Source organism: Metarhizium album (genome assembly GCF_000804445.1).
Source record: "Metarhizium album ARSEF 1941 chromosome Unknown scaffold_3, whole genome shotgun sequence".
NCBI classification, from domain to species: Eukaryota; Fungi; Ascomycota; class Sordariomycetes; order Hypocreales; family Clavicipitaceae; genus Metarhizium; species Metarhizium album.
The window spans coordinates 1,424,477-1,452,379 of NW_024467577.1; the positions used below are offsets into that span (position 1 = coordinate 1,424,477).

Sequence of the window (27,903 nt, forward strand, 5' to 3'; positions counted from 1 at the left end):
GTCGCTACGCGATGCGGCAGAATTACCATCCGAAATGGTTGAATAGTTGGTCATAGCAGGCTGCAAATATGTCAACACCACGCAGCACCAGGTGCTGTGTGCGTTTTCTCGTCGTCGCCGTCGAAGTCGGATTCTCCCGCTGTCGGGTGATGACCCGCGAGCCAGTCTGTTCTTTGCCCTCCTCCCAGCACCGTCCCGGCCGCCGTGGTGAGTGCGTAGAGCAGTGTGTGCGGGCGTCGTAGCGAGCGAAAAGTCCGAAATTCGTGGACAGGCAGGTGCCAAGAACAATGGGGGTTCGTAAAGAATCGACCGGCAGCAACGTTTGTTGAAGAGTTGCAGATGGACGGATGGACGAAGACACCGTTGGCCATGGACGTCTGTGTGGGTCACGCATGAGACAAGCTTGACTACCTACCTAGTTGATAGCCTGAGTGGGGCGCTTGCTGACAGCCAATCAGTCGTGGCCATTGCAACTTGTAACCAGGCCGCATTATAGATTCACTGTTTGCCTCTTGACGACTTGGCAGACGCAGTCTTGTCCTCCTCCCAACAATGGCAATACCTCCTACTGACATGGACAACACCCTTGATCGGACAACCCTCGCTACAATTGATCTCCTCGAGTCGCGTCTTCTCCGCATCGAGCATCTCCTCTATGGCCATGCGGCAGCCGTCCCTCCCATATACCAAGAAGACTCTGCGGCCCAGAAGTTGAAGGATATGGAAAGACGGTTTTCCATGGTGGTCTCCCATTTCCGCGTCTACGGCGAACTCCTCAAGATTTGTTAGTGCTGCACTGAAAGCAACCGCGACTATGCTCTAGACCCGACTCACACGAGCTCAGACAAGTCCAATCCAGATTTCTTCCACGCCCCGGACGCCTCCGTACCGCCGTCTCAACTCCCAAGCGACGCGATTCAATCAATCGTACTATCGCAGGCGTCTGCCTATTTCTCGACATTATCCTCCCTCGCATCCATCAAAGACAGCCCCATACCCGATCCGTCGGAGAGTTCATCCCTCGTTGCCCTGACGGACAGAATGAAAGCCATGGAAGCAACCCGGATTGCACAATCGGCGGAAATGGCTGATTTGCGGCGGAGAAGCGAGATGGTCATGCGAGCTTGGTATGAGAACTGGGTGCTGGTCAATTCGCAATCACTTGCCGACGTCGAAACACGCGTAGAACGAGTGGAGAAGCAGGTTCGGCAGAAAGAGCGGGCTGCTGAGGACGCGAGGCAAATATAACTCAAGACCACCAATATAAACAGTCTTAGTCGGTGCAGGCAGGCATATGAACTGCACCATGACTCCTAGCTGCTGGACAGCTGCGCGGTAGCTCATCAGGATTATTTTCGGCAATTTGCTTGTCAAAACTACGAGGAGACCTTGAAGGAGACCTTGAAAGCATTCATGATACCCTGTATTTCTGAGGAGAGGCTTTTGTCGACGACATATCCTTGCTTCAGTCGTTACGAATCTATGACAGTACATAGCTAGCAACCAGATCAGGCGGACTGATTCATGTTGGAGCCTTGGAATGCCGAATTGGCATCTGGTTCCCATCGGCCAACAACCATTTGACCTGCTGCAAGTGTTTGCTGTAACGGGCGTTTCATACAGTCCGTATCGCTCCACAAGTCACACGAACCAGAGCAGTATTTCCTAGCTGTGAATTCACAACCACACTCATCCGATACTCGAGCACCTTCATCATCAAGAACTGTATCAAAGATTATAGACTCCTACAATAGTAACATTTTTGAATCCTACTGTAGGCGTCGGCTTCACATCCCAGTCCGGCACTAAACATGTCAGCGTTTCAGGTCCAGAGCGGCACCAGCAACACACACACAGAAGGGTTGGACTTCAATTCTGGCTCAGACTTAGAAACATGTCACGGATAGCTTTTGTAACACATCCAAAACTGAGGCCCCAGGTGTGATTGATCGGTGGCGCTATCAAGTGTGAGCAATTGCCAAGCTCAGACACAAAGGCTTAGATTCCAATACCAGATGTTCGTATGATTGGAGCCTGGGGCTGGAAGAAGAAAAAAGACGAGCAGCCATGACTGAGGTTCTTCAAGGATATGACAGACCTTGGGCTACAGTCTGAAGCCCGGACTATTGTTGGCCTCCCATTGAGCACACGGCTATATTTCACGGCCACGCTGTGACGTAACGCATAGATTGTTTCCTTTTGTGAGCTGCAAAACGGAACTCGAAGTTATCATGTTGCCCGGACTTGCCATCTGGGACCGGCGCTTTGTAGCACGCAAGCGCTGAACTGGGCTACGGGAAGCCCATGTTTCTTCGTACAAAAGGAGCCAGCCCGTGTCATTCTGCGATGGCATGAATGTTGCCCAAGTCATTACGGAATCAATACCTCGGCCTAAGCGAAAAAGTCAAGTCAACTTGGTCGAATATTATTTTCGCACTTGAAACAATGTTCATCTAACCTGACGGTCGCTCAAAGCCCGAGCTTACCAACGGGAAGCAATAGTATGTTCTTCAGCAACATGTTCTTGACACAGGAAGACTTCTGTGCTAGCCGGAGAGCAAGCACGGAAGGACGGCGAGGGTTAAAGCGGCGCCCAAGCACTGTCTCAAGACACAAACTCTCGAACCCACTGGGGAACAGACTTTGAAAGAGCCTCGTTTCAACCAAAGAGAGTGGATCATACACATGAGCTCAGGCCAAAGCGGAACTCCGAAAGACCTTCGCAATCGTTCTTTCAATCATGTAGATAACTTTTCTGGGCAGAGGGCCGATTGTTTCCGAGTCTTTTCCACTCGATACTCGTACCTGACCTAGCTCCTGACCGGGTTTCCAAGGCGACTACAGACGTGGAGGCAACATACCTCGCTCACCCAGCCACTTTAATGCTGAATCATCGCCCCGAAGAGTCGAGAGCACAAAGAATAGTTTGGCTTCCCAGTTGGATTCGCCCGCAAGAGCGTATAATGAACGTACTTGCTAATGCGGCGCTTTCTATCTTTCACCTCTGGCAGTTAGTATTTTCATTACCGAGACCAAACCATCCAGTGTTTGTCATGACGGCAGCCGACTAGACTAGCCTTACATGATGGGAACGTTGGTGTGGATCAATGAGTAGAGGGAACCGCAGTTAATTTGGAAAAAACCAAGTTCTGCCCGAGACGCAATGAGCACGGAGCAGACGCAAATGCGAGACCCACGATTTCACTGCTGAAACGCTTGTGTAGCATGCTTGTCCTGCGCCCATGAGCAGGGATCATGGCTTCAACGGAGGGCGGGGAGCCTATAATGAGCTTCGTTATTTGCGTCCAGTCGCTTAGGCCGGCGGCATCTAAACTTTGTCGAGCATTGGCGATGTACGTACGTGGCACGCAATAATCTAGGGCGGAGTGGAAATCAGCGAAAAAGTGGCGCCATCCACGCATTGTGCTTGGGCGATTCTCTGTGGATTTGGTGTGCCTTGGACCACGTCTCATTTATTAGCCGCTTATTAGTCTGCACAAGATGAGGCGCTGTAGCACGCTCACAAGTCGTTCTTATCTTTTCTGTGCGCGCGCGAAAAGGAGCGCCCCAAGGCGTTGACAACGGCTTAGCCCAGACTGCGCTGGCGCGTTTCGGGGAGCGCGACTCTTTTTCTGGCCTCGCCTGCATCTGGTTAGTTGCTAGCACAGGCAAAGACACCGCAACTCATTCCCCTTGCTCGAACATTCCAGCAAGAGGCGTAGGGCATTCTGTGACGGCGCCCAGGTCACAATGGACAGTGCCGAGGACAATCCGTTGTTCGTACTCGCTCGCCCTCCATTCCTGTAGGCGCGACACGGACATGGAGCGGTCCGAAGAATCGTAAACGCCGCGCTCGTCACCCGTGTATCGAAGATGATGTGACGGGGGTTGTTTGCTGCGCCGTTTTCGATCTCTCGTGAAGTATTGCATCGTGGTCGTTATGAGGGACCCGTGGTGAGAAGGCGCCTGGCAGATGACAACAGGAAGGGAGGGGAAGGAACAACCGAGAATCTCTCCGTGCCTGCAAATTTATTAGTTGTGCCTGGCTCAATGTTTGCACTGCACCTTCCGCAGCTTCAATGTTGACTGTACGCACGAGCGACACGGGATTCCACCGCCCAATCGCCACCAACAAACCACAACACCACGCCACACCATCCGTCCATCGGCAGCAACCTTGCTAAAGAATTTTCCTCGTCCTCGTACGGTTGCTAGGTTGGTTGGCTATCCGGTCTCTCACTTCGCGCGCCATCCAGGTCTCTGGTTGTCAACCATTGTCTCTCTTTTTCGATCAAGCGCCGTTCTCGGGTAATCTGGAACACCATGAGAGCTAGTCGTCTGCACAGCCACTCAAATATCCTCCCCCCCCGACGTGCCTCGACGTTCCTCGACTCGTCCTTCATCGAGGCCTGCCCTGCCACGGCAACAAAGCAGCCTAGCTTATCCAACCGTTAGTTTGGCGTCTGAAGTTCCTGAGCCAGCACACCATACATACCGAGTACTCCGTACATGGCCTTGTGTTCCGGCTTCTGTTCCGCATGCCATTGAGTCCTTGGGGTCATCCCAGCCCTTTAACAATTGTGTCACCACTGCATCCCTCTCGCTTTTTCTCGCTGCGTCTGCAGCCCTACTTGAAAAACTCGCCCATCCAGCTTCGGCTTGACTTGGTAATCGTGCCCGCCCCACTTTATGTGGTTCGGCTAGCAAAAGCCCTCACCACCAAAGGTGGTGCTCGACAGCAAGGCGGGCCGGACACCAAGGCGGGCCAATTTTCAACCTAATAACGCTATTAACCTCTTCGCCTATAATGTACACCCTTCTCGTCCCAAATTTCTAGTAGATCTAGTACAGAATCCAGACGCCATTTACGTGCCTTTTTAGCTGCTTCAAAAAACGTCCTCTTGGCGTGGTTGTGGCGCCTTTTGTCGGCATGCTCTTTATGCTTGCTGTTCGCCTGATGAACTCGAGAAAGGTCTTTGCAAAGGCGTGATTGGAAGGAGAAACGGCGAATGGTTGACGCGACAGGTATGCATTTGTTGGCGGTGACGGGAGGGGAGCCATATGAAGAGGTGCATTATCTGTTGACTGTTTTTCTAGACCGGGAAATAAAAATAGGACATGTATAGAAAACCAGATATTACAGCCCTTTTTAAAAAAAAAATCAAAAAAATCAAAGGTCGTCACTCATTCATTGGAAGCTTCAACGAAAAAAAAAACCCCGGATGTAATTACGCAGCTCATTAAAGATCCACCTGATCAATCGCCGGCCACCATTGAGACCAGGCCCCCTGCTCGTCGAGGTTATTGCTGACTTCCGCGAAAAGCTGGTTCAACAAGGTATTAGTGTCGAGCTCGTGCTCGTGCTCGTGCTCGTGCTCGTGCCCTTGAACCGGCCAAGTCGCCTGCGCCGAGGGCCGCTCCGCGCCCCGAATCTCCCGAGTATGCGCGTCGGATCTATCCACGACACGGAACTCGTGGACAGACTGGTGTAGAGTATCAAAGTCTGCTCGTGTGCGCCCCTGGTATCGTGTCCGGTCCTCGGTTGCTCGCTCGTAGAGCACGGATGCATGGTGTATCGTTTTGATCTTGCGCGTGCCGCCCTCTCAATGTTAGCGCAACGGTGGCCACGGTCGTGTCATGCTTGCGGGCGGCTTACCCATCCGTCGGCGATTTTCCAGACAAGTCGAAACTTTTCCAGGTAGTCGAGACACATTTTGAGACAGTCGCTTGCTCGCGGGCTGCGGCCCAGGTTCATTCGGGGGTATTTCGCCACGTAGAGGTTGAGGTAGCCGGCTGAGAATGCGCAGAACCCGGCAAAGGGCGTCATGAGATGCACGCCACACTCGGAGGCCTCGTGTAGAATGGCGGCGATGTGCTCTGCCGCGCCGAAGAGGAGTCGGGAGCTGTCGTCCCACCAGCCCTCGGGGGCGGGCGCCCCCAGCATGGGCTGGTCGACTGGACCCCGTGGCTCCGACTCCGGGGTCGGCAGGAAGGGGAAGTACTCGCGGTGAAGCATGAGGGTGCTGACAAGGCGTAAGCAGGGGCGGCGGCGGCAAGTTGGGAGCCCCGTCGACCGCTACCGCTGTGGGAAGGGGATTCTTACCTCACGTAGTACAGGAGATTGAGGTAGACGAACGTCTCGCCGAAGCCGAGCGTCATCTCCCCATTGACTCGGACGGTAATTTACGACCTCGCCTCTTCACATCAAAGCGTATCCCTGCAATCCACGACCAACCAACTCCACCGTCCTCCCGTGGCGCGAATTAGGGCCTTGTCAATCCAACACGAGCTGCACTCGAGTCCACTTGAGCGACAACGGGTCACCAAGTCGCAAGTAACCCGGACGCAGGACGCAGTCGCTCGAATTGTGACCTCCTTTGCAAGGAGCATCTCGAGGCTGGCAGCCCAAAAGACCAGCTCGGAACCCCGACTGACACACCATAACCCAACCACACGGGCTCCACGGAAAGCCACGTACCGCCTCCCGCCGCACCTGGCGCGCTCACACGAGGCGGACGCACACGCACGCTTGCTCATCGAAGGCCAAACGGTCCCCGACTCATTCTCCAGCTCAACGATCTTTCCTCTCCATCCAGCCCGTCGCCCGGTCGGTCAATTGCCGCTCTCGTCCATTTTCGCTTGAACGACTACCGAATTGACAAATTTTGACCATTTTTTAGAGCCTCTTGCTCCGTCACTCTTTTTTTTTTTAAACCCACGACTTGCTTCATCTGTTTCGTTTCTCCTTGCGGCTGTGCCGGTCCGGTCCTCCTTGGCCACTTTGTCCTTGGCCTTTGTCTTTCCCCTTGTGCCTCGCGTCCCTCGCCCAGTCGCCCAGTCGCCCACTCAATCCCCTCGCCCGCCGATACCTCGTGCTCGAGCACTCATTTCTGCCAGACGAGCTCCCGTATCGACTTGTTGACACGACTGACTTCGCCTGCCCTCCCACGACCCAACACCGCCGTGTCCTGCGATCCGAATCGCTGTTTCGTTCCCTATGCCAGGTTACGCTTCGCAGTACTCTCCGTCACTAGTGAAAATGGAACACTCGCGACCATATGGCGGCAGAAAGCGAATGTCGCTGGGCAATATTCTCGGTGATCCTTTTGCGCTGGCTACCATTTCCATCTCTCTTGTTGGTCGACCCTGATTCCCATGAATTTAACCTCGGCGTGTCTCGTCAATGTCGCTCAACAACAGAGCGCCGTAATGGCATGGACTCTCACTAACAAAGCGTCAATAGCTCGCATGGTTCATTACGTTCATATCGTGCATCATTGCGCAAGTCCAGGCCAACAAAAATAAAGGACTGCCTGAGAAGGACAACCCCGACGGTAACTTCCCTCCGTTTGCTTGGTGGGCTGTCGTCTACAGTCTGTTCCTTGTCATTGGTGTTGTAGTGGTTGTCGCCAGCGATGCTATCCAAACATACCATGTTGCCGTTACTGGTTATCTGGCTGGGGGTATGGTTTTGGTGACATCTGGAGTCAATTCCCTGGTCTATTCCAAGAATGGGGCCAGAGAGGCAGCGGCTGCTGGCTTCATACTCCTGTCCATGGTCGTAATTGTTTGGATCTTCTACTTCGGCTCGACGCCTTCTTCAACACCGCGGGCGTTTTTGGATTCATTCGCGCTGACCAAGGATTCCGGCGCGATGCACAACCAGGCGGTGAACGGTTATGGTACCGGCCGTCCAGAGACCTCCAACTCTGTTCAGCCGCCCCAGATGTATACATCTGCCCAGCTTAGTGGTTTCGAGAACCCCTCGCCCGTCGGCGGTGCGTCCCAGGCCCCAACCGCACCGACAATGCCAACATACGGCAACAACACGCTGCCGTCAAACAACAAGTCCAACGATGAAGAGGTTCTGCCTCCCATTGACTACCCATATCAGGCCAAGGCCATCTACAGCTACGAGGCCAATCCTTCAGACGCAAATGAGATTTCGTTCAGCAAGCATGAAATCCTGGATGTATCCGACGTCAGTGGACGGTGGTGGCAGGCCCGAAGACGAGGCACCAACGAAATTGGAATCGCTCCGAGCAACTACCTCATTCTATTATGAGCTAACGACGAGGAAAAGACACAACAACGAAGCACGCACATATATAACATATTTTCGCACGGAGAGTTTGTTGGAGAAAAAGATATGACTTTGGACGAATCACACCACGTATTATATCGTCACGCCCAGCTTCCTCCCCATTCACTTCACCGCCAGTCATCATCGGCCTTCCTCGACTCCCTGGCTCTCTGTTTTTTTGACGCAATGCCTCAAAGACATGGCTGCAGTGTAGCTGTACTATTGGGGTTTTCTTTTCTTCCCCCCCTTTTTTTTCTGTGGTCTCTGCAATTGATGTTTTATTACCCCATTCGCAAAACTATGGGTTTCCGGGACATGTATCGGATGGAGTACATTGGGACGACGATCCCGCATTGGTATTGGCAAGAATGATCGTGCCACAGCCTCATTTTCTTGATTTCTGTTCTTTACTTTTCTTTCTTTCAATCTTGTTTATTTCGAACATGGATGATGTTCTTGACAAAGGGTCGATTGGTTCTGTCATCTGGGACCTGGTATCTCGGTAAAGGTTTGACAACGGGGTAGTGGCACTTGGGCTCACTGGAATGTCGTAGGACCTGGGCTAAAGGAGGAAGTATACGGAGGGCGAAGTGAAGGAGAAGGCTTGCGCGACAGGTATACATTGTGAAGTCGCCGTAGCGATTGAGAGACTTGGATGCCTTTCTAGCTGGTGGAGTGTCTAGTCTATAGATGGGTCAATCAACAAAAAAGGTGAACTGACATTTCAAGGCTGTGCAGAGACTGCAGAGAGTGCATATGCCCAGTTACATACACCGTGACGAATAGTATTGTGCAGAGGTTGCTGGGTGACATGACATGGGCGGCAGAGCGAGCCTCCTTGCAACTCTCACTGACAACTCCGTCGTCGCTTCATACGGGCAATCTCCCCATGCTCGCAGATCCACACCTTGGCGCGCATCAAGCGGTGATAATGTGATTGGATGGATGGACCGCTGCAAACGCAATCGTCATGGACGTCTGACCTCGTCAGCTTTTGCTGTTCAAGATGTAGAATACTCTGGGCGGCGGACTGAGCCATGAGAAGAGACGTATGTGAACCGAGGTCTACAGGCCAAGTCATCCATCTACCCTCACCTTAACGCCGAGGTCCTCCATATCCGCATCATCAAGCAGCGGGCAAGGCCACGACCACGGGAACCAAGCAAACTGGAGCATGGTGAAAATGCGCCTCGCCCCTCCTCGCCTTGCTCCCCCTCACCACAGCTCTTCAGGCGGCCAGCTTCAATGTCTCGCGGGCCCTCGCCAACGCCCACTCCTGCGGTCAAGACTGCCAGCGGCGCCTCAACAGGACCGTCGTGGCAGACAGATCCGTGGTCCGCCTCGACTACCCCTTGTGCGAAACAGCCATCAACTTCGCCTCGTCTCTGCGGCCGGGGGGGATCCTCAAGCTCCAGCCCCTCGACTCCCAGAACCTCACGATAAACGGCGGCGCGACCGAATTCCGCTTCCAGTACACGTCCCTTGACTACGACGGCTCCGTCGTCACCGCCGTGCCGTCCAACGGCCCTGCGCTGTACGACCACTCCCCGTGGCAGCCCGTCCTGAAAAGGGCTACGCCGTCGTCGCCACCGACCAGGCCGGCCTGGGAAACAACTACACGAGCCACAAGTATATCAGTCTCCCGGCGCAGGCAAACGACGTGTGCTATTCCGTGGCGGCGGCGTGCACGGCCTTCTCCGGGATCCGTTGCCAAAGACTGAATGAGCTTCGGGCATTCGCAAGGCGAGAGGCGCGGTCCGGAAGCTCGCAGAGAGCAGATATGTGCGCAACGACGCGGCGTACCTCGGCAGCGTGGCCATTGCTCCCGCGATGTACTTCGTGCCTCAGTTCGTGGATAGCTTCCCAGGGGCTAACTTGACATCTGGAGGCGCCGGATTCCTGCCGTAGCTAGCTTGTCGCGGCACAGCGCGCCGTGCCGTCGTACAGAGAGTCCACGTCGTCGCCAGTCCTGCGGGACAGGACGCAGCTGGCTGTCGAGGCGCAGCTGTGTCTGGAATCAGTGATTGGCATCAGTCTAGACCCTGAAGCCAGCCAGCTCGTCTCGGTGGGAGGCGCCGAGAGGGATATTCCCACGCTGCTGGAGTGGGAGAAGATGGTGGCTTCGACACAGGAGATTCGAGTCCGGCGCCGATTTTCGTTGTCCAGGGGGGAGAATGATACGGCTGTATCGTAGAAGACGACAGTCTAGGCGTGGAATACTTCCCGTCGTGACGGTATCGAGCTGTACCTGAGGTTGTATCCTACCCATGGACATCGGCCGAGCTTCACGGCTGGGGCAGCCGAGTGGATGGCCTGGATGGATCATCAGTTTGACAAGGGGAACGAAGAGCCCAAGAACAAGTGTACCAAGATTGCCAGGATGCCGGTCAACTTGGACTGTGTCACGGCTCCGATTGATGTAGGCTTGAAGCCGTTTCTCGACTAGGTGAACGAGCTGGGGGTCCCGCAGGGGAACGCTTCGCCAACGCGAGAACGTCAACGTTTCATCTGCAGTACCATGAGATCAGACTAGACCATCATATCTAGATCTGATGGACAGCTCGATGCCTAACGTTGTGATAGACATGGTCTTGGGGCGCCGCTCCTAGCCACCAATCAACGGCTTGACATAAGACTGAGTACATTCATGAGTTGTCGGTCAGTCCTCCAGCGCACTGGTTTCGCGCAGTTGTTACCTCGCGTCCATCTCGAACAAGATTGATATTCAGCCCATATCTAGCAGACCCGGTTAATTTGTGTCCGGGTCGGCTGAGCTGCTCCTTCATCACTGCATGAGAGTGAGACCTCAAGATGAAGAGGGGCCAAGCAAGTGATGATGGACTGAAAACCTGTGGGCGGAACAGGCCGACTATAAACATACCAGTCATGTTGCTACCGCCGCCGCAGCCAGTCTGAGCCACATCACTAGGCGAAAGTGTTGCATTGGCTTCCCACCGAGGCTTGGCCACGCTTTGTGAGGTCTCAATCGCCTCCGTCGGAGAAATTTCGAACAATCCCCAACTAGTGGCAGAGTTGGATACCACGCCAATGAGGTACTAGCGCACCAACACATGTCAAAAAATCCCAAATAGGATGGTTCTCGCCTCATGACGGCCCTTTCACGGAAGCAATAGCATTAAGTGTCGAGACGCTTGCGTAGTTCTCTTTCTTTCTGAAGCACTTCGAGTTCTAACCGTTCAACTCCGTAACGAAGCGCTTCTTTCCGTTGACGAATAAGGCGGGCTCTTAATTTGTCTTCTCCGGTCAACTTGCGACCCCGAGCGGCAACTCTCTTATCAACCTCATCCGGCCGCGCGAGGCGACCTTGTTGAAGCTCTGCACGGGCTTTGAGTGTTTCAATCCGCCGTTCTTGTCGCTCGATTTGTGCATCGGCTCGAGAGAGCAAGAGTGCGATATACGGACCAATCTCGTCTCGGAGTGAGGATTCAGCAGCAGCAAGAGTTGTTTGGGGAATGAGTTCGTAGTGCTGCAAAATCATGCACGTTAGGTTTTGAGCATGGTAAAACGGAATTCTAGAAAAGATATTGTTCGCACCCGAACAGTTTTCAAAGCCTTGACGAGCCGTGGAAAGTCGGCTACGCCTCCATCCAAAGTATCGACCGACGATTCAAGGAAATTAAGAGCCCTGCGCAGCGAGGAGACACAGCCGGCATACGTTGCGGTGGTGCCAGGGGCGGAGGCTGTCGTAGCCATTGCTGGGGCCGGCAGGGACAGCAGGCCCTGAAGCGACTCCAAGTCACCAGTCAAAGAGGTCACGATGCTCGGACCTGGGGTTGTTGCCTCGACGGGTACCGTGATGCTCTCAGAGGATCGTGAGAAAAGACGGCCTGTTGTAGCTCGGAAGTCGAGGGGCGGAGGCCTCAGAGGTTTCAAGAATGCGGGCTCTTGTCTCGTCGTAATAAGAGGGAGACGCCGGCGGGGGGAAGGGGCCGGCTCAGGGCGGGGAAGGGCAGCACTGCAACGAGAAAAAAAACTCACGATGCTTCAAATGGTGTGGTTGTTCAGTCGAGCCCCGGTGGAGCGTTCGAGGCACAACATCGCGCGTCTCGAGGCGTCTGGGGGCGTCAACTCGTCTCGCGGCTTTCAAGTGTGGCAAGCGGCAAGTTGAAATGGCAGTGGCCGGGCAGCACCTCCACCATTTAGCGCCATCAGCGCTGGCCCACCTGCCTGTTTAAGCACCAGGACCTCGCGTGTCTCGCGTCTCGTTCCTGCCTCCTCGAGAGATGTCACTCAGACGGCAGCCCAGCTGACAAGGTACATGTCTCCTGTGACTTCGACTGCAGATGTCTTCTTCATATTCGAACCTTGACCTGCAGTCTCCAACTGTCATGTCTCACCATCTACGCGCGCTTACTCCGTATTTGCACTGGAATGCCATCAAATGCATGCCAGGTGCTTTCTCGCAAAGGCTCCCGGATTTACCGGCCATCTTTTTTGCCGGCTCAGGCCTCGCCAACGGCCCTTGGACGAACCCTCTCCACCACAGTGCCAGACAATCCATCTCTCTTCCGCCGAGCTTGGATGCTTCCCCGTGGAACGAGAAAATACACGGACAGGCCCACGTTTCGGCGCAACACCTCATTCGATACCGACAGTATCTCTTGCATCTGAGATGCCTTGAGTTATAATTGACCAACTCCTCTGCTTCTATATATGCTGTCAAACTTCCGCCATGGCCATTTCGCAAGGCCCCGTCGTCCCCGGAAACCGTCACCAGGCTGTGTCTCTAAGAGTCATGTCCTCCTTGTGCCATCGTCACTTGACCGAACATCGTGTTGACCAGGCATGCAACGCAGCATGCCAGCTGCTATGAGCGGTCCCCCCCCTCCCCCCCCCGGCTGCGGGACATGAAGCCATCGTGACCGAATTCGGGCTAACGGCCATCTCCCAGCCCATAATGCGGTGCATCGTGAGATTGGTAGAGGAGATGACGCTTCCCAAGCATGTTATGACCCAACGATGCGGCCAATCCTCCCTTTCTGACTGAGACCCTCATGTACCCCATGCTGTACGCTTGCCAGCCCACCCCAAAGTCCCAGCGCTTTTCACCCATATAACACCGTGGTCGCCGGTCTTTGTATTTCTCTCCGGTGTCTAAAGCTAGGCTCTTGTGTCGGTTGTTCCTTGGTGGGTGAGTATGAATTTGACCTGGAAGCCACCTTTCACGGCCGCCACCATCCCGAACTGGGATACCATCGCCAGTCTCTCATATGGCTCACCAGCCGGCAGCTGCTGCTGTCGCCTATGGTGTCAACGGCCATGGCTTGCGATTTCTGAACGAAGATTGGAACGACAGCATTTCCAACGGGAACCCATTCACCCTGACGTGGAATCAGTCCTTGCTCAAAGCCGGTGCTGAGCTGGCTCTCTTCAAGGTTGCATATCCTGCGGATGGTGTTGTCGTGTATGACTTGGTGGCCAACTTGACTGGTCTGTATCCTGGCTGTAACCCCTTGGACAGTTCAACTGACTAACAGAGTCGTGTAATAGATGCCATGAATTCCACGTCTTGTGTGTGGACTCCAGAAGCATTGGAGAATGAATTGTATGCTATCTGGCTTACCAACGGCCAGCACGTTCATCCAAACTGGACAATTTCCCCTCCTTGGACTCCAAAAGAACCGGTATGTCCCTCCCCCGGTAACCGCCCTCTCTCTCTTCATGGCCATGCGAAAGTTGAAGTTGATACCTTGCTCCACACTTTCCGCAGCGTCCAGCTCTCTGCCATATTTCTTTTTATTATTTTATTATTATTTTTTTTGGCCACAAGCTCTTCAAATGCCTAACGAGAAAATACTCAAGTCAAAATCCCGTTTCCATTGGGCGGCGACCATAGCTATTCCACTTGCTTCCCTCCTTGTTCTATATGCCGTATGTTTGTCAATATATCTTGCATTTCGTCGACGGAGGATGGAGAAGAGAAAAAAGGAGGACGCAACTCCCCACCAGGATGTTGCTCGAAATGGCTCTGCAAACTCTGCTATCGCTGTGCAGAATTTCACGGAGTCGGACGGCGGCATCAAGTCAAAATCGAGCCTTTGGCTCATCACTCGTCCTCCCGAGAGGCAAGACATCACCACTAGCGAAGTCCGAGAGGATGAAGAAATGACTGCGGCGCCTGTTGGTGGAGGCAACAGGTCGACTACACAATCACCCGTGTAACAGTACAGAATACGAAAGGGCTGACATTATCTATCACACCTCGCGGTCATGGAAGCAAAGACGCAGAGAAGACGGGAAAATAGTTCATAAGGCATGAGTGCGTATCTATTATTCATGTGTCTTCTCATTGTAAGCATTGGGTTAAAATAGGACAATTGGTGTTTGGGACTTTGGTAAAGCATGTACACACACAAGTAGTGTTTGGGTCACCCGTCAGGACCGTCCTGGGCATCAGCACCTCAACTAGAGTTGACTCGAAATATACATGAGCGAGTATTCCTCGTTCAATCATGGGTAATTTCTCGACGAGTTTGTTCTACAGTGGTCCAGCCTTCATTAGGTTGGGCCGGGTATAATTAGCATGCCATGTCAAAGCACTCAAGTGGTCACTCACTAGAGATATCCAGGCAGAATACGAGCAAACCGGTTGTCTGAACATCCCAGAGTATGTTCGACCGGGAGCCTGGGACTATCTACCTAGGTTCAGTAGGTAGTTGTGACCTCACCACAGCTCATGATGTACACCGTAGAGTAGCGCTCTTTACCTGATCTGGTACCAAGACATGCATTGTCAGGCAGGCAAAGAGGTGGTAAGACTTATTCTGGAAGGAAAAACAGTTGGACACCGTCAGAGTTGGCGGACAATGCCGCATGCGTGCCAAATACGATCATGGCTATGGCCGCTCCGAGGCGTGGGAGTGACGATTGCTTCAAAGGACAGATGGCAGCAGGCTCTACTTGACACGCCACATCAAACCAAGGTCAGTATCAAGCCAAGAGACGCGGTTTTTCATTCGGCAGCTATTTGCCAATGAGCGTTGAATCGGCTCAGAGTGGTCCTCGATCATGACGAATACCCACAAGCAGCGACGGGCCGTTTGAGTCGTGCTGACGCGGGGCAAGATCAGCATTTTGAAGCGGGATCGCATTCTGAAAGCGGGCGAGATGACCTGCTCTTGTGAGGAAGACTGAAAATTGACAGTGATGTCGTATTACTCGATGAAATGCCATGGCCTGCAAGGCATTCGCAGCGCCTTGCCCCGAGTGACACGTAACAAAGTAACGTTACGTATTCAATACGTGTGTGCCAACAAAGCCTGGGCCATTCAGAAGATGAATCCATGCAGCTGCCACAAGAGCGGGATGGATGATTAGCTGCAAAATGCGAATGCTCTCCTCTTCAGTGACAGGAAACATAGGGAGTAACAAAGGAAAAGATGGGTTGTGAACAGACAGGACGTACGAAGTCTCCCGCTTCAGGTCACCTGACCCACATGGGGATGGTTCCTAGATCCTAGATCGGAACCGCGGTCTTAAGATTTTCCCATGCAGGCTGGCCAGCTCCACGCACGACAACTTAGCGCCGTCACCGTGAGCTGCAGGCAGGAACCTCTTGCGTTACGAGCCGTCTCACGAATTGGCCAACTCCGACAGGCACCAAACGCGCTTCTTTAACCCGTGCGACACCACGGAGAACATCACAGCGCTACTGTGACGGCGTTTCATCCCTCCGAAGCCATACGTAACCTATCGTCAGCAGGATACAGGTGCCAACGATTACAGACAAAACCGCAACCATGTCCGAAACTACCTTGAAGCCCGAGAAGGACTTCACGAAGGAGGTCGACCAGCAGCTTCCGGAAGCTGAGACTCTGGCAAAGGTTCGACCCATCCAGCAGAAGACGATAGCAAAAAAGATGTATATGAAGCTAACTCTAGCGTGCAGACCGACCTTCAGGGCGCCATCGAGAAGCTTACTGCGCTCGAGAAGCAGACCCGGCAAGTACGGCTTGTGCGCGGCCTAACTAGCAGTTGCATTAAACACTAACGGGCTCGAAGGCGTCTGATTTAGCATCAACATCGAGGGTCTTGATTGCTGTTGTGACACTTTGCAAAAATGCCGGAGACTGGAGCTTGATGAACGAGCAAACGCTTGTCCTTTCCAAGAAGCATAGCCAGCTGAAGCAGGCCATTACCAAAATGGTCCAGACCGTGGTTGGCTATCTCGACGAGACACCAGACCTCAAGACGAAGCTTTCAGTTATCGAGACCCTTCGAACTGTCACGGAAGGAAAGATATTTGTCGAAGTAGAGCGAGCCCGGGTAACGAAAATCCTTTCTGACATCAAAAAGGAGCAGGGTGACCTGAAAGCCGCCACAGAGATTTTGTGCGAATTGCAGGTCGAGACATTTGGTTCTATGGATCGACGGGAAAAGACCGAGTTCATTTTGGCACAAGTTGCACTGTGCATTGAGAGTCAGGACTGGACTCAGGCCGGCATACTGGGCCGCAAGATCAGCACACGATACTTGGCACGCAAGCCCAAGAAGTCTGCCGAGCAGTTGGAAAAGGAACAAAAAGAGCGGGAGAAGAAGAGGGCCAGAGGCGAGGAAGTCCCAGAGGAGAAAGAAGACGACACCACAGACCTCAAGTTGCGGTACTATGAACAGCAAATCGCCCTTGCGAAGCATGATGACAAATATCTAGATGTGTGCAAGCACTACAGACAAGTTCTCGACACCGAAGCGGTCGAGGAAGACCCTGCTAAACTTCATCCCGTGAGTCAACGATGTAGGCTTCAAGTCGACATGGAATGCTGACAAGACTTCAGGTGCTCCAGCGCATCATCTTTTTCGTCATCCTTTCCCCTTATGACAACGAGCAACACGACTTACTTCACCGCATATCCAAGGACACGCGGAACTCCCAAGTGCCTTTGAATGCCGAACTACTCCGGCTGTTCACTGTCCACGAACTGATGCGATGGCCAGAGATTGCCAAGAAGTTTGGCCCCCACCTGTGTAGCACCGACGTCTTCGATGCGCAGCCCGGCCAGTCGTCGGATGGAAAGGCTCACCAGCGATGGGAGGACCTTCGAAAGCGTGTCATCGAGCACAACGTCCGTGTCGTTGCCAAGTACTACACTCGCATCCGCATGAACCGCCTTACCGAGTTGCTTGATTTGGCCGAGGATGAAACCGAAAAGTATATTAGCGAATTGGTCACTTCAAAGACTGTCTACGCAAAAATTGATCGGCCCGCCGGAATCGTCAGCTTTGCCAAACCCAGGGGTGCGGACGATGTCTTGAACGAATGGAGCCATAACATGAAGAGTCTATTGGGATTACTGGAGAGAATCGATCATTTGATCACGAAAGAGGAGATGATGGCCCGCATTCAACCCACGAGTACAAAGTAGGTGGACATGGGGATAGAGCGAGGCTGTAGACGGCTGACTTGCGAAGGGGGTTGAACAAACAGGTTCAATGGCCAAGGGGGGCTGATGGTCATGCGACAATGGCGTGTACAGATTTGGAACAACAGGTGCTCTCAAGGACCGAGGACATTGAATGTAACATCTAGTTTTGGCTTGCATCTATATCTATCTGTTCTCCTTGTGTATTCGTCTAGGCGTCTAAAAAAAAAGGCTGCACTTGGCATCAAACTCGGCGACTTGTCACAGCTCAGCCTTGGGCGCTGCATCGCAAACATGCTGCTTGATAAACGCGGCCAGAGGCATCACCCACTCCCTGGACACGGGCACATGATGGCCACCGGGATGGACCAGCGTCGTCGCGCCCTCGCACCTCTCGACCAAGGCCCGGCTCCTGCTCTCGTCGACGACCGTATCCAGGCCGCCGAGATAGTGCAGCGACGGCGTGCGTATCCTGGGCTTATACAAGAACCGCAACGACTCGGGCGTCGCCCAGAAGCCAGAATAGGACACGGCGAACCTCGCGGCCCTGCCGCCGTTGGCCTCCCTCAGCTCCCGTACCCAGTCGCCCGCCGGTCCCGCGGGTACGGCTCCCCCGAGCGCCGCGGCGACGATGCCCGCCGCCGCACCGCCCTGGCTGAACCCGCAGACGCCGTCTATGCCGCCTGCTTGGCGGATGGCCTGGGCGACGGCCTCCATGCCCTCGTCCAGGTGGACGTATTCGCCTGACGCGTCGTCCTTGCGCCACCACGCCCACGCGTCCGGCTGGTAGGCGTCCGCCTCGGCTGCCGGGTCCGACGGCGGCTCGTAGGACGGCATGTCCTGCGGCAGGAGGCGGCAGGGACCGGTGGGATAGATGAGCACGGGGCGCAGGGAGACGGGGGACAGCGCCTTGGCGAGGAGCTTCTCCAGGGCGCGGGTTTTGGCGCGGAACTGAGGCCCCGACTGGGTGTAGCCTGGGCGGCGCGGGCGTGTCAGCGACGTGCGTGCCGGGGGTTTGCGAGCGGGCTGGCCGAGCGGCCTTGCGGACGGGCGCGCGACGTACCGTGAAGCATGAGGATCTTGACGTCTGCCTTGCCGCCGTTGGCGTTGGCGTTGGACGACTCGGTCGAGGCCGTCATTGCGCGCAGGGCTCGGGGGGCGGCGGCGGAAACGCGCGGTAGCAGGGGGGGTCTGGGTCGCGCGATGGCCTGCGGCGATGCGAACATCTATGGAAGAGGCGGCGATGGTGTGCGCCTGGCTCGGGCGGTCGTGGACATGTGAGAGTTTAGTTTGAGCGGGGGATGGTCTCGACTATCGGGTGGGTGGATGTGGTCGCCTCGCTTCGGGGGGATGCGCCAGCCGGTGAGGAGACCATGCATGCACCGGATATCAGTGATAGGAGATGGGTCAAGGTACCGGGACAAAGGGGCATGACGGATGTTGGTATCCGGACGGCGGACTGTGAGGAGCTGGGTATCTACGACGACACGTTTGCGTCTCTCGGAGTGATGCCGGGGCTCGTGATGCTGCCACGATGGCGCCGTCGGCTCATGCGGCAACCCGACAGCGGTTCCTGAGTCACGCCGTGGTCCGCATGCCGGGCTGGGAGCCTGATGCACAAGGTCTATTGAATCCCCGGATGCGAGTCTATGATACAACATCAACCCCCGGGTCCCCTGCCCGGCGCGCGCGTCTTCCGCTCGATCGAACCCGACTGTGCTTCGCTCTCATCGACTGCTTGTCCCCTCTACGCGCTCCCACAACTCACAACCAACTTAGTGACCGCCCGACTTGGCCTTGGGGTTGCGAGGGTCGTTCTTCCACTCATCGGCTGATGCATCGTTAGCAATCCGTGCATGTTTTGCGCAATTGCAGGCGTGGGGGGTGCGTACAGGCCATCATGGCGTTCTGGGCAGAGTTGACACCGTAGGCAATGACCAGACCTGGGTCTCGAGTTAGTCCCTAGTTTCACACGACAATTCCAATTCCCGGCGGATATTCGAGAAGAGACCATGGATGGCTGCTCAAGGACGTACCGGCAGCAAAGAAAGGCCACATCGGTTTTACTGTTCGCAATTGTTAGCGTCGACGTCGCCGTCCAAGCATCGGGGGTGCGCTTTGCGTTTGCGGAGCCATCGGGCGCCTCAACTGGATAGCTCTGGGTTGACGTACGGAAAGGAGCCGGGAACTTCTTGAAGGGAGCGACGCCGAGCCAAGACATGATTGCGGTCTGGTCTTCGTGGGTATCTCGAGGGATGGGAACGGTGGCTTGGATGTGTTGGATAGAGTGCCTCGCGGTGAAGTCGTGGAGCGAGCCTTTTTCGATGGCCGATCCAGCAGAAGCTCCGTCTGGCGGTTTGAGCCGACGAGTTTCAGCCTCAGGCAGCGACGGGCTGGCTGCGTTGGAGCTGCGGACCATCGCGGCTTCCGTTGATCCGCCAGCTCCACTGCGGCTGCGGAGATGCACGTGACCCGACAGGGTGACATCACAAAGCTGTGCTTGCTTGCTGCTGGGCGACTGCACCCGGCTCTGGAACTGGCATTCGTACCGCCGCCTCCTCACGTCCTGTCTGTCAAGAAACCGTGTTCAGACGGGTCAGTCAATCAGCATTGAGCCATTGTCCTTCTCACGGCCCGATCCCCTCCCCTGGCCAATCCATCCAAACACATTCTCTCGCAACTCCCAGTTGGCAAGGTGCGGGGTGCCGACGTCTGCGCCGCGCATCCAATTGACGGCCAAGGCTGCCCTCCTTTCTCAACAGCTTCACTCACCAACCACGCCACGACACCGACGTCTGGACGCTACACGCTCCTTCTGCCCAAGTTCTCGAGGGGAACCGCCGTGCTGCCGCTGTCGCTGCCGCTGTCGCTGTCACTGCGGTCGCTGTTGCCTTCCCCGCGCGCGACGTGACAACACGCCACCCATTCTTCAGAGCCCAAACCCTTGGCGTTTCCCCGAGGGACTTCTTTTCTCTATCCGTCTCATCTCAAATTTCAGCCCTGCCAACCTTGAGTGGCTGCTCCGGCCCTCGAAACTTGGAGCTTCTCAGACGTCTTTTTAGGCCACCTACTCCCTCGCCATGCTGTCACGATCCCTTCCTCGCCGTAGAGTCACGGCAGACCTGCATGGTGTTTGGAGAGCCTTCGGCACTGCCGCCGCCAGGCAGTCCAAAACCCCGTCGATGGGAGACATCAATCCCTCCAGGGCGCAAATCGACTCGTTCAATAGGAAGCAGGCACAGTTTCGAGAGATGCTGGTGGAGGCGCAGAAAGAACAGGGAGCACGTGCGTTAGCTGCCAATAATTTCTCTGCGTCCGAGACGTCAGGCCAAGGCTCATCCGAGACTGATGCAGGAGTCACTGCCGAGGCGAGCAAGCACGAGACTGATCGAAAGCCCAATGTCCTGTCAAATCTCATCTACGGCACCAAGGAGGGCAGGGAGATGGAGGCGCAGATCCAAGCCAGCTTCAGTCAGGTGCTGGCTCGCGGCAAATACGTCCACTCCATTGTCTTCCACGAGGTGAAGCCCGACAGGGTGGACGAGTACATGGCGCTCGTTGGCCACTATTATCCCAAGATAGCAAACCTTCCCGAGAACAAGGTGCACCTTGTCGGCAGTTGGCGAGTTGAAATCGGCGACTGCGACACGTTTGGTGCGGCGTGAATCTACTACTTGGTGCCGAACAAGGAGGCAGAGGCTGACCATTGCTACAGTCCACATCTGGGAATACCAAAAGTACGAGGGCTATCACCAGTCTCGATACTCCATCACCCATCACCCCGAGTTCGCCGACTTTGACAGTGAACTGAAACTGTTGATCAACTCCAAGCATATTTCACTCATGCAGGAGTTCTCCTTCTGGCCCACGACGCCCCCGCGACAGCTGGGCGGCATTTTCGAGCTTCGCTCGTATACCCTGCACCCCGGGAACTTGTTGGAATGGGAGTTTCACTGGCGGCGCGGCCTCGAGGCTCGACGAGAGGTGATGGAGGGCGTAGGCGCTTGGTTTGTCCAAATCGGAGAGCTCAACACGGTCCATCATTTGTGGCAGTTTGCCAATCTGGAGGAGCGCCGAGAGCGCCGCGAGAAGAGCTGGTCGGTCGAGGGATGGAGTGACACGGTCCATAAGACGGTACCCCTTATCCAGAGCATGAAGTCGCGGATCTTGGTTCCCATGCCTTGGTCACCGGTAGCATGAGTCCAACCCCACCCCCGTTGGTTATATCGAGCATGGAAACACGGACGGTACGGAGACGGGGAGCCGACTGGGGAGAGATTGCTTGTTGAGAATTGGGAACCACGCAGCCGCATTTTTCTTGCAGAAGCATTTCTATTTCTATTTCTATTTTTTACAGTTCTTGTTCATTTGTCAATGACGACGGTGCAACACACACCATGTATCATCAGTCAAGGCCCCCCTGGTAGAAGATATACCACATGTATTAGGCGTTGAACACTGTCATGACGCACGTCTCGTCTTGCATATCTGCGCAGCTCCAAAAGAAAAAAGGCCTACAAACTCCGTGGGGTATCCAATGCAACGGGAAAGACAAAAAAAAGCCACAGCAATGTCAAACAAGTCCCGCCGTAGCAAAGTAGCACCTAGGCATCCAACTCCACACCCATGACCGCGGCAAGATTATGCCGGGCCTGGCCCAGCATGTGGCTCAGGAAGCCCAGCTTGGAATACAAGGATATCAGGCTCGGGTCGGCGCTTTCTATCCTCACCTTTTCCCGCACAAAGACATTCTCCGTCCTGTCCCTCTTGCCGCTCGTGCGGGCCGCGCCGGGCCCCCTCTTGGGCTCACAGCTTCCGTCGCCGTCGGGACAGTAGCGGAACACGGTGTCCATCTCGTCGTGCTCCAGCCTCCTGACGGTGCCAATGGCCAGGCCCAGCTTGACGCCGAAATTGACGGGCGCGCCGGCCGGCTCCAGGGCGCGCAGCCACAGCACGATGCTGCTCTCCTGGAGCGTGACGTAGAAGCTCAGGCTGGGCGGCATGGCGGGCGAGAAGTGGTGGGCCGGGCAGGACGCCGTCTGCCACGCCGGGTCGGGCTCGCTCGACGCCGGGCCCTTGAGCAGCCCGGCCGACTCGGCCAGGCACTCGGCCAGGGCGGCGAGCGCAGAGGCAACGTTGTCCGCGGTCGGGGCGGGCGTGCTTCCCAGCAGCAGGCCCAGCAGGTCGATTGACTGCGTGAGGTTGGTGAAGATGGCGTCGAGGGGCGGCACGTGGATGGGCTCGAGGGGCGAGATGGCGAGCTGCTGCGCGGGGAGCGTCCGCAGCTGCAGGCTGAGTGTCTGTTTTGGGACGCACGTTCCTCGGGTCAGCTTGTTGTGCGTGTGCCGGGGCAGAGGAAGAAAGTACGGACGCCTTTGACGAGGCGTGTTCCCACGCGCGTGATTGTCCCCTTGACCTTTTCGTTGCGGTGCGTGCTCATGACCAGGGTGCTGCCGGGGTCGATGGGCGCGAGGAGCGCGTAGCAGTCTTCGATGCCGTGCTTGAGCTCGTGGCAGAGCGTTATCGTTTCCTGCACTGTCCATTCCAGCTCGCGTTCCTGAGGGAACGGAAGGGGGTTCAACCGAGTTAGTCGAGTCGCGCTGTTTGCGGAGGGGGGCACGGCAGCGGCGCATGCTTACCAGGGATTCGGCGGCTTTGATGTGCAGCTCCTCGGGGGAGAGGTGAGGCCAGACTTCGAGCGTCATGATGAGGGATGTGGTGCTGGATCCAGCTGCGCCATGGCTGTATGGGCAGCTTGCGTTGAGATGGCGACGAGCTTCGACGTTGGAAAGTGAGGGAGATGAGATGCTCGACGTCTGCCTGTCTGTCCTGTCACCTGCGGGTGGTGGGGCCTCGACGGCTGGCCGCTGACTGAGGGCCCCAGTGCGAACAAGTTGACGCACTCGACGCGCAACTGCAACGAGTTTCCATCTCCATCTTCTACACATCCATTCACCGCAACTCTGCGTGCGGCCCGTATCGCCGACATGGCAAAGACCCATCCCCCTCAGCCATCTCCCGTCAATAAAAATCCTCCCATTCCACAAGGTACGCGAAGCAGCCCACCTCCTCGTCTGTTGAGAATACGCCTGATGCTTTTAGGATGCAAAATACAAAAAAGACCTCTCAACAGGCCCCAGGTCCCATCCTCTTCAAAATCTCCAGTCATCTACATATCCTCCCACACACCCTTCCTATCCGCCGTCAGTCGCGTCCGCAAACTCCTCACCAAGTCCCTCCGCAACACAGCCCCTGCCCCCAAGAATGCATCAACCAGTGCACGTGTGGAGGCTCTACAGCGCAGCACCAACACCGCCTATGGGGATGCCTCGCCAATGCTCGTCACGGTCCTGGGGACCGGCAAGGCCATCGAGAAGACGCTCAGCTTGGCGAGCTGGTTCGAGCAACAGGGTGATTGTAACGTGCGCTTGAGGACCAAGACCGTTGGGACGGTGGATGATATCATTGTCCAAGAAGGGCAAGGCCATGACCTGAGCAGGATTCGAAGGGTCAGCTGCATGGAGGTGGTCATCACGTTGAAATGAGCACACCTTCATCCCCAGCACATACCACCTATCGTGTGCTGTGACCGTTGAGAAGCAGCACACTCAGCTCCGCGTCGGAAACAACTAGTTTTGACACCATCACTCTGCCGCCATACGAGAACCAATCTTGTGAGTGTGGCAAGTTTTGCGCAGAGATAACTCGGAGTTCGGCAACCACTTGTTGTTGCGATGCTGCAACATGGCAACCGCCAAAAGCTTTCCGTCTCCCCACTCTTGATCGCGCAATACAACCACCTTACCCAATCACATCGTCTTCAAAACGGGGTTACTCTGGCTTTTTTCTTCTTTTGACCGATCCGGGTCGGTGAGAGCTGCAGTGACACGCCGGCACTGAATTCTTGGCCATCGAGGCACGTTACATTGTTGAATACAACTATCACGGTCTTGATATGAACCCAGAAGTGGCACAGCACGTCGATAGTAAATCTATGCTTTCGAGTCCCCAGAAACCATCACCCTGGAGGGATGCAGTGGACCGGGGTTGACCAAGCACTCAAATCAGATTAAATAAAGGCACCGAGCACAACCAGATTAAGTTTGAAGATATTGCAGGTCGTGGTATTTTTGACAGCCGATCAGCCTATATGGGGCAGTCTGATGCGTCACTGTCCTCTGCGTCTTGGTTCTTTGCGCAATGACATCTTGCTCTTCGGTCAGCGTTTCTGTTTCAAGTGGGCGGCGGGAGCAGTTGATGTCCTTTTCCCAGCTTCCGCAATATTCGACCCGCAGAGTTGAGCAAGCAATCCATCCAAGCGGTCATGGTCTTGGCTGTGCTCACTGCTGAACCAAAGTCTCAACCCCGACTCAGAAAACTAATTGTTTTCTCGCGGGACATGCGACTTGACCTTCACCCCGCCTATAGGCTCCCCAATTACTCCGCAGTAGTAACCAAGTTGTTCTGTGCACTGCCCAACAGACTTTATGCGGCCGTCTCCAAACCGGAAGTTTCGTTCGCCGCGCGTGGGTGTCTTCAATTGATCGTACTGCTTAGTCTGAAGGAATTGATTGACGCCGGCAATTGACATGTCCGTGTCAAAGGTCGCATGGCAGTGTACCAAGTAAAGCTCATCCACAACATAGCACCAGACATGGAACGTGATTCGTCATGCAAATGAACCCCTTTCGCCTTGGGGCACCGAGTCAAATTCAAAAAGCGAAATCTAGATCCGTGTGCCACATGTCTTGAGATTTTCAACACTTGATCCAACACGCATGCGTCCAGTTTCATGCTTGGGGTCGGAATTAGCCGCCCTGGCCCCTAAATCTTTGCGCCTGCAGCAGGCGAATTTGTTTCTCACAGGCCGTCAGCATCAGTATTTGTAGGAACACGTTTTCGTATTACTGGCGTTGAGGACAGCTCACGCCCCATCAAGTGTCAAGTCGGACGACGGCCTGCTGAACGCTCCGGGTTGGGCTTTCTTCTCCGTGTGGCGTCGGTTGGTGGCCTGGACACAGACTTTCATGCACATTTCATCTCCGAATGAACGGTGTCGGGTATCCATGTAGTTGCTTCGGGGTCCTGGAGAGTCCTGGCGAATGACAAAGCATCGGGCATCTGCAGAGTCGAGTGAGCGCATCATGGCCAGATGCTAGATGCGCCTTCTGACACGGCATAGGAAATGACGCGAGCAGAGAAGCCGGGGCTCTCGGATATGGTTCGCTCGGAGTTTGACGGGAGCGGTCGAATTGCATCTGTCTGGTTTGGTGGCTCGGTGGTCGCAACATCGACATGAGCTGGTATCGCCCTGCCGAGCCTTCGCACTTGCATTTCTTCTACATGTTTTGCTTGTGCTCGGCTGCTCAGGCAGCGGCGCGTAATGTGTGTATTCGTTAACACTAAACAAGCGGGACTGAAAGACTTTCCACGCTGCGCAGGCGTCGAGTAGGGCGAAGGGGATTGACTTTCTGGAAGGAATAGATATCAAAGCCACTGAATAAGGTTTGGTCACGGATTGCTTCTGGCAAGATATGTAGGGCCGACGGGATCTATCCTGGCGCCGGCTTGCACTTCACAAGTAACAACACCGCAAATGAATGGACACTCATTGGGTGAGGCAATTGAACTTTCCTGATGGTTGTTGCACCAGACGTCTGTGGTCCGTTTTAGGCGCTTTGGTTCCTCAGTCGGGAGGACAGCTGATCCAAGACGGAGATGGCGGACTTAGGATGAGCTTCCATGGAAAAATTAGTAAGAATCAGATCCTGCCAGGACCAAAATTAAGTTTCATTGCAAATAGGGTGGCGGAACAAGTCTTCCTCGACAGAGGTCTGGATCTTGGTAGCGCATCGACCCGGTACAAGTTGTCAGTGGGCGGTTTGGCAAGTTCAACACCTCGAATGTGTCCATGATGGTCGCCAGCAGGTACGCTGTCAAGCCCGTCCCCCCCCCCCTTCATGCCGCATGGACCGCGGGATTAGTGAGTTTCGGCCCTTAAAGGTCAGACGACAGTTCGGCAGCCGGCGTTGCGTGACCTCAAAGGCCGGATGCGCTCTGCTTGAAGAGAGTTCAGCTCAAGTAAAGCCGACAGCGATGAGTTGAAGTAACTCTCTGCATAAGGATGTAAACTACGGAGGACGTCGACACCACGAGGGACGAGATGGGCGTTGTGAGCGGACAATGCAGAAGCTGCCTCCGAGGACTCCGAAACCAAGGCCGGCATTAACTCCGTAGGCGATAATCCAAAAGCCCGGCTGGTGGCTGAGGTTATTATTGACATGGTTGACGCATGGGTGTCTGAGATGACACGGGGATCGGAAAGCCCTGCCCACGCAGCTGTCCAGATCTCATGAATGAATGAATGAATGCATACGGAGTACCGGGTCAGGTAATTGTATGGCAGCACAGGGTATGGGCGAGCCAACGCTGCCGAGTCCTTCAGACACGAAGGGCCGTTTCGCGACATGATGGTAGGCCGATGTGGGATGGGCCGGCTGGATTTGGACCCTTCGACGAACAGAGTCCTCGGCACGTCGCCAGTTTGCAGCGACGACAAATGCCGACTCGGGCCCCGAAGCAACCGCGAAAGAACGGGGTCAAGGTGGCTGGTCCAAATGAGTGGGCGTTTTAGCGCAAGGAGCGACGAATAACAATGTCATGTGGTCCGATTTCAAAGCGGCGGGAACACTTGACGGGCTCGAGCAAGCCTTGCTTGTTTGCCGCAAGTGTACTCCGTACTGTATGGCTTTCGACGGCCCGCGAGACAGGGTGCATCAGATAGATGCATGGATGACCTGGGGCCGAGGGCGTTATGTTTGTTGCTCGAAGAGGTCGACTGGGCTGCGACTCCACAAATGAAGGCTGCGAACCACAGACAGGCTTGCGGGATGGATGTGGCCGCTCTTGCTGCAGGCTCTTGGTGTGTGAGCGTGGGAGCGGGTGAGAGGAGTGAACGTGAGGGTGTCACGGTCGAGCCTTCTACGGATTATGACGTTCCAATATGGAGCTTCTTGTTTATAAGGCAACAAAAGGCAAGAGCTACTCGTCAACTGCCAAGCAAATGGCAGGGGCAGGACGACAGCTGGGGCTACCCAGGATTTCTAATCGCCCGGACCAGTGGCGGCTGTCCACTTGTGACTTGTGACTTGAGAGCGGGATACAGAGAAAAGAGGCGGCCGTTCCTTCCCCGACGACTTCAGCCGGAAAAGGGTGTCTTCTTGTCATCCCCTCACGGTTGTCCGGTCAAGTCCCATCGAGAGCCCAGATTCCAGGCCAGATCAAAATTCAAAATGCGAATTCAGATGGCCATATCCCATATCCGTCCCCCGATGCACAGTCGGCATCCCTTGTCCCCGAAATTCGTAATTCATAGCCCACAAGTCCACAACAGGCCGACACTCCCTGGCCCTGGTCTTGACATGACGCCTACCTGCGTCG

The 27,903-nt window shown here is 55.1% G+C and overlaps 12 protein-coding genes across 12 annotated transcripts; 7 read left to right on the forward strand and 5 right to left on the reverse strand.

The window, feature by feature from the left end:
- Nucleotides 1–552: 552 nt before the first annotated feature.
- Nucleotides 553–1,248, forward strand: MAM_02189 (uncharacterized protein; the record flags this gene model as incomplete). The annotated part of the gene is made up of 2 exons (XM_040820988.1): nt 553–784; nt 845–1,248. 2 exons carry the CDS (start codon nt 553–555, stop codon nt 1,246–1,248), a joined length of 636 nt encoding a protein of 211 aa, XP_040681331.1.
- Nucleotides 1,249–5,240: 3,992 nt separating this feature from the next.
- On the reverse strand, nt 5,241–6,016 carry MAM_02190 (uncharacterized protein; the record flags this gene model as incomplete). The annotated part of the gene is made up of 2 exons (XM_040820989.1): nt 5,241–5,600; nt 5,657–6,016. 2 exons carry the CDS (start codon nt 6,014–6,016, stop codon nt 5,241–5,243), a joined length of 720 nt encoding a protein of 239 aa, XP_040681332.1.
- A 1,023-nt stretch (nt 6,017–7,039) lies between these two features.
- On the forward strand, nt 7,040–8,065 carry MAM_02191 (osmosensor protein; the record flags this gene model as incomplete). The annotated part of the gene is made up of 2 exons (XM_040820990.1): nt 7,040–7,135; nt 7,244–8,065. 2 exons carry the CDS (start codon nt 7,040–7,042, stop codon nt 8,063–8,065), a joined length of 918 nt encoding a protein of 305 aa, XP_040681333.1.
- An 834-nt stretch (nt 8,066–8,899) lies between these two features.
- On the forward strand, nt 8,900–10,529 carry MAM_02192 (uncharacterized protein; the record flags this gene model as incomplete). Its single annotated transcript, XM_040820991.1, has 5 exons — nt 8,900–9,091; nt 9,155–9,260; nt 9,308–9,720; nt 10,011–10,223; nt 10,293–10,529. The coding sequence occupies 5 exons, from the start codon at nt 8,900–8,902 to the stop codon at nt 10,527–10,529; spliced, it is 1,161 nt and encodes a 386-aa protein (XP_040681334.1).
- Nucleotides 10,530–11,219: 690 nt separating this feature from the next.
- On the reverse strand, nt 11,220–11,797 carry MAM_02193 (DASH complex, subunit Spc19; the record flags this gene model as incomplete). Its single annotated transcript, XM_040820992.1, has 2 exons — nt 11,220–11,570; nt 11,639–11,797. 2 exons carry the CDS (start codon nt 11,795–11,797, stop codon nt 11,220–11,222), a joined length of 510 nt encoding a protein of 169 aa, XP_040681335.1.
- A 1,517-nt stretch (nt 11,798–13,314) lies between these two features.
- Nucleotides 13,315–14,266, forward strand: MAM_02194 (uncharacterized protein; the record flags this gene model as incomplete). Its single annotated transcript, XM_040820993.1, has 3 exons — nt 13,315–13,534; nt 13,595–13,728; nt 14,099–14,266. 3 exons carry the CDS (start codon nt 13,315–13,317, stop codon nt 14,264–14,266), a joined length of 522 nt encoding a protein of 173 aa, XP_040681336.1.
- Nucleotides 14,267–15,843: 1,577 nt separating this feature from the next.
- Nucleotides 15,844–17,466, forward strand: MAM_02195 (26S proteasome non-ATPase regulatory subunit 12; the record flags this gene model as incomplete). The annotated part of the gene is made up of 4 exons (XM_040820994.1): nt 15,844–15,927; nt 15,993–16,049; nt 16,106–16,825; nt 16,879–17,466. 4 exons carry the CDS (start codon nt 15,844–15,846, stop codon nt 17,464–17,466), a joined length of 1,449 nt encoding a protein of 482 aa, XP_040681337.1.
- Nucleotides 17,467–17,724: 258 nt separating this feature from the next.
- Nucleotides 17,725–18,602, reverse strand: MAM_02196 (dihydrofolate reductase; the record flags this gene model as incomplete). The annotated part of the gene is made up of 2 exons (XM_040820995.1): nt 17,725–18,437; nt 18,527–18,602. 2 exons carry the CDS (start codon nt 18,600–18,602, stop codon nt 17,725–17,727), a joined length of 789 nt encoding a protein of 262 aa, XP_040681338.1.
- A 636-nt stretch (nt 18,603–19,238) lies between these two features.
- On the reverse strand, nt 19,239–19,882 carry MAM_02197 (ATPase, F0 complex, subunit J; the record flags this gene model as incomplete). Its single annotated transcript, XM_040820996.1, has 4 exons — nt 19,239–19,294; nt 19,356–19,406; nt 19,500–19,529; nt 19,636–19,882. 4 exons carry the CDS (start codon nt 19,880–19,882, stop codon nt 19,239–19,241), a joined length of 384 nt encoding a protein of 127 aa, XP_040681339.1.
- Nucleotides 19,883–20,543: 661 nt separating this feature from the next.
- On the forward strand, nt 20,544–21,663 carry MAM_02198 (NIPSNAP family protein; the record flags this gene model as incomplete). Its single annotated transcript, XM_040820997.1, has 2 exons — nt 20,544–21,117; nt 21,179–21,663. The coding sequence occupies 2 exons, from the start codon at nt 20,544–20,546 to the stop codon at nt 21,661–21,663; spliced, it is 1,059 nt and encodes a 352-aa protein (XP_040681340.1).
- A 404-nt stretch (nt 21,664–22,067) lies between these two features.
- Nucleotides 22,068–23,168, reverse strand: MAM_02199 (uncharacterized protein; the record flags this gene model as incomplete). The annotated part of the gene is made up of 3 exons (XM_040820998.1): nt 22,068–22,763; nt 22,835–23,020; nt 23,103–23,168. 3 exons carry the CDS (start codon nt 23,166–23,168, stop codon nt 22,068–22,070), a joined length of 948 nt encoding a protein of 315 aa, XP_040681341.1.
- Nucleotides 23,169–23,450: 282 nt separating this feature from the next.
- MAM_02200 (Ribonuclease P/MRP, subunit POP7) lies at nt 23,451–24,008 on the forward strand (the record flags this gene model as incomplete). The annotated part of the gene is made up of 2 exons (XM_040820999.1): nt 23,451–23,511; nt 23,566–24,008. The coding sequence occupies 2 exons, from the start codon at nt 23,451–23,453 to the stop codon at nt 24,006–24,008; spliced, it is 504 nt and encodes a 167-aa protein (XP_040681342.1).
- Between the last annotated feature and the right edge of the window lie 3,895 nt (nt 24,009–27,903).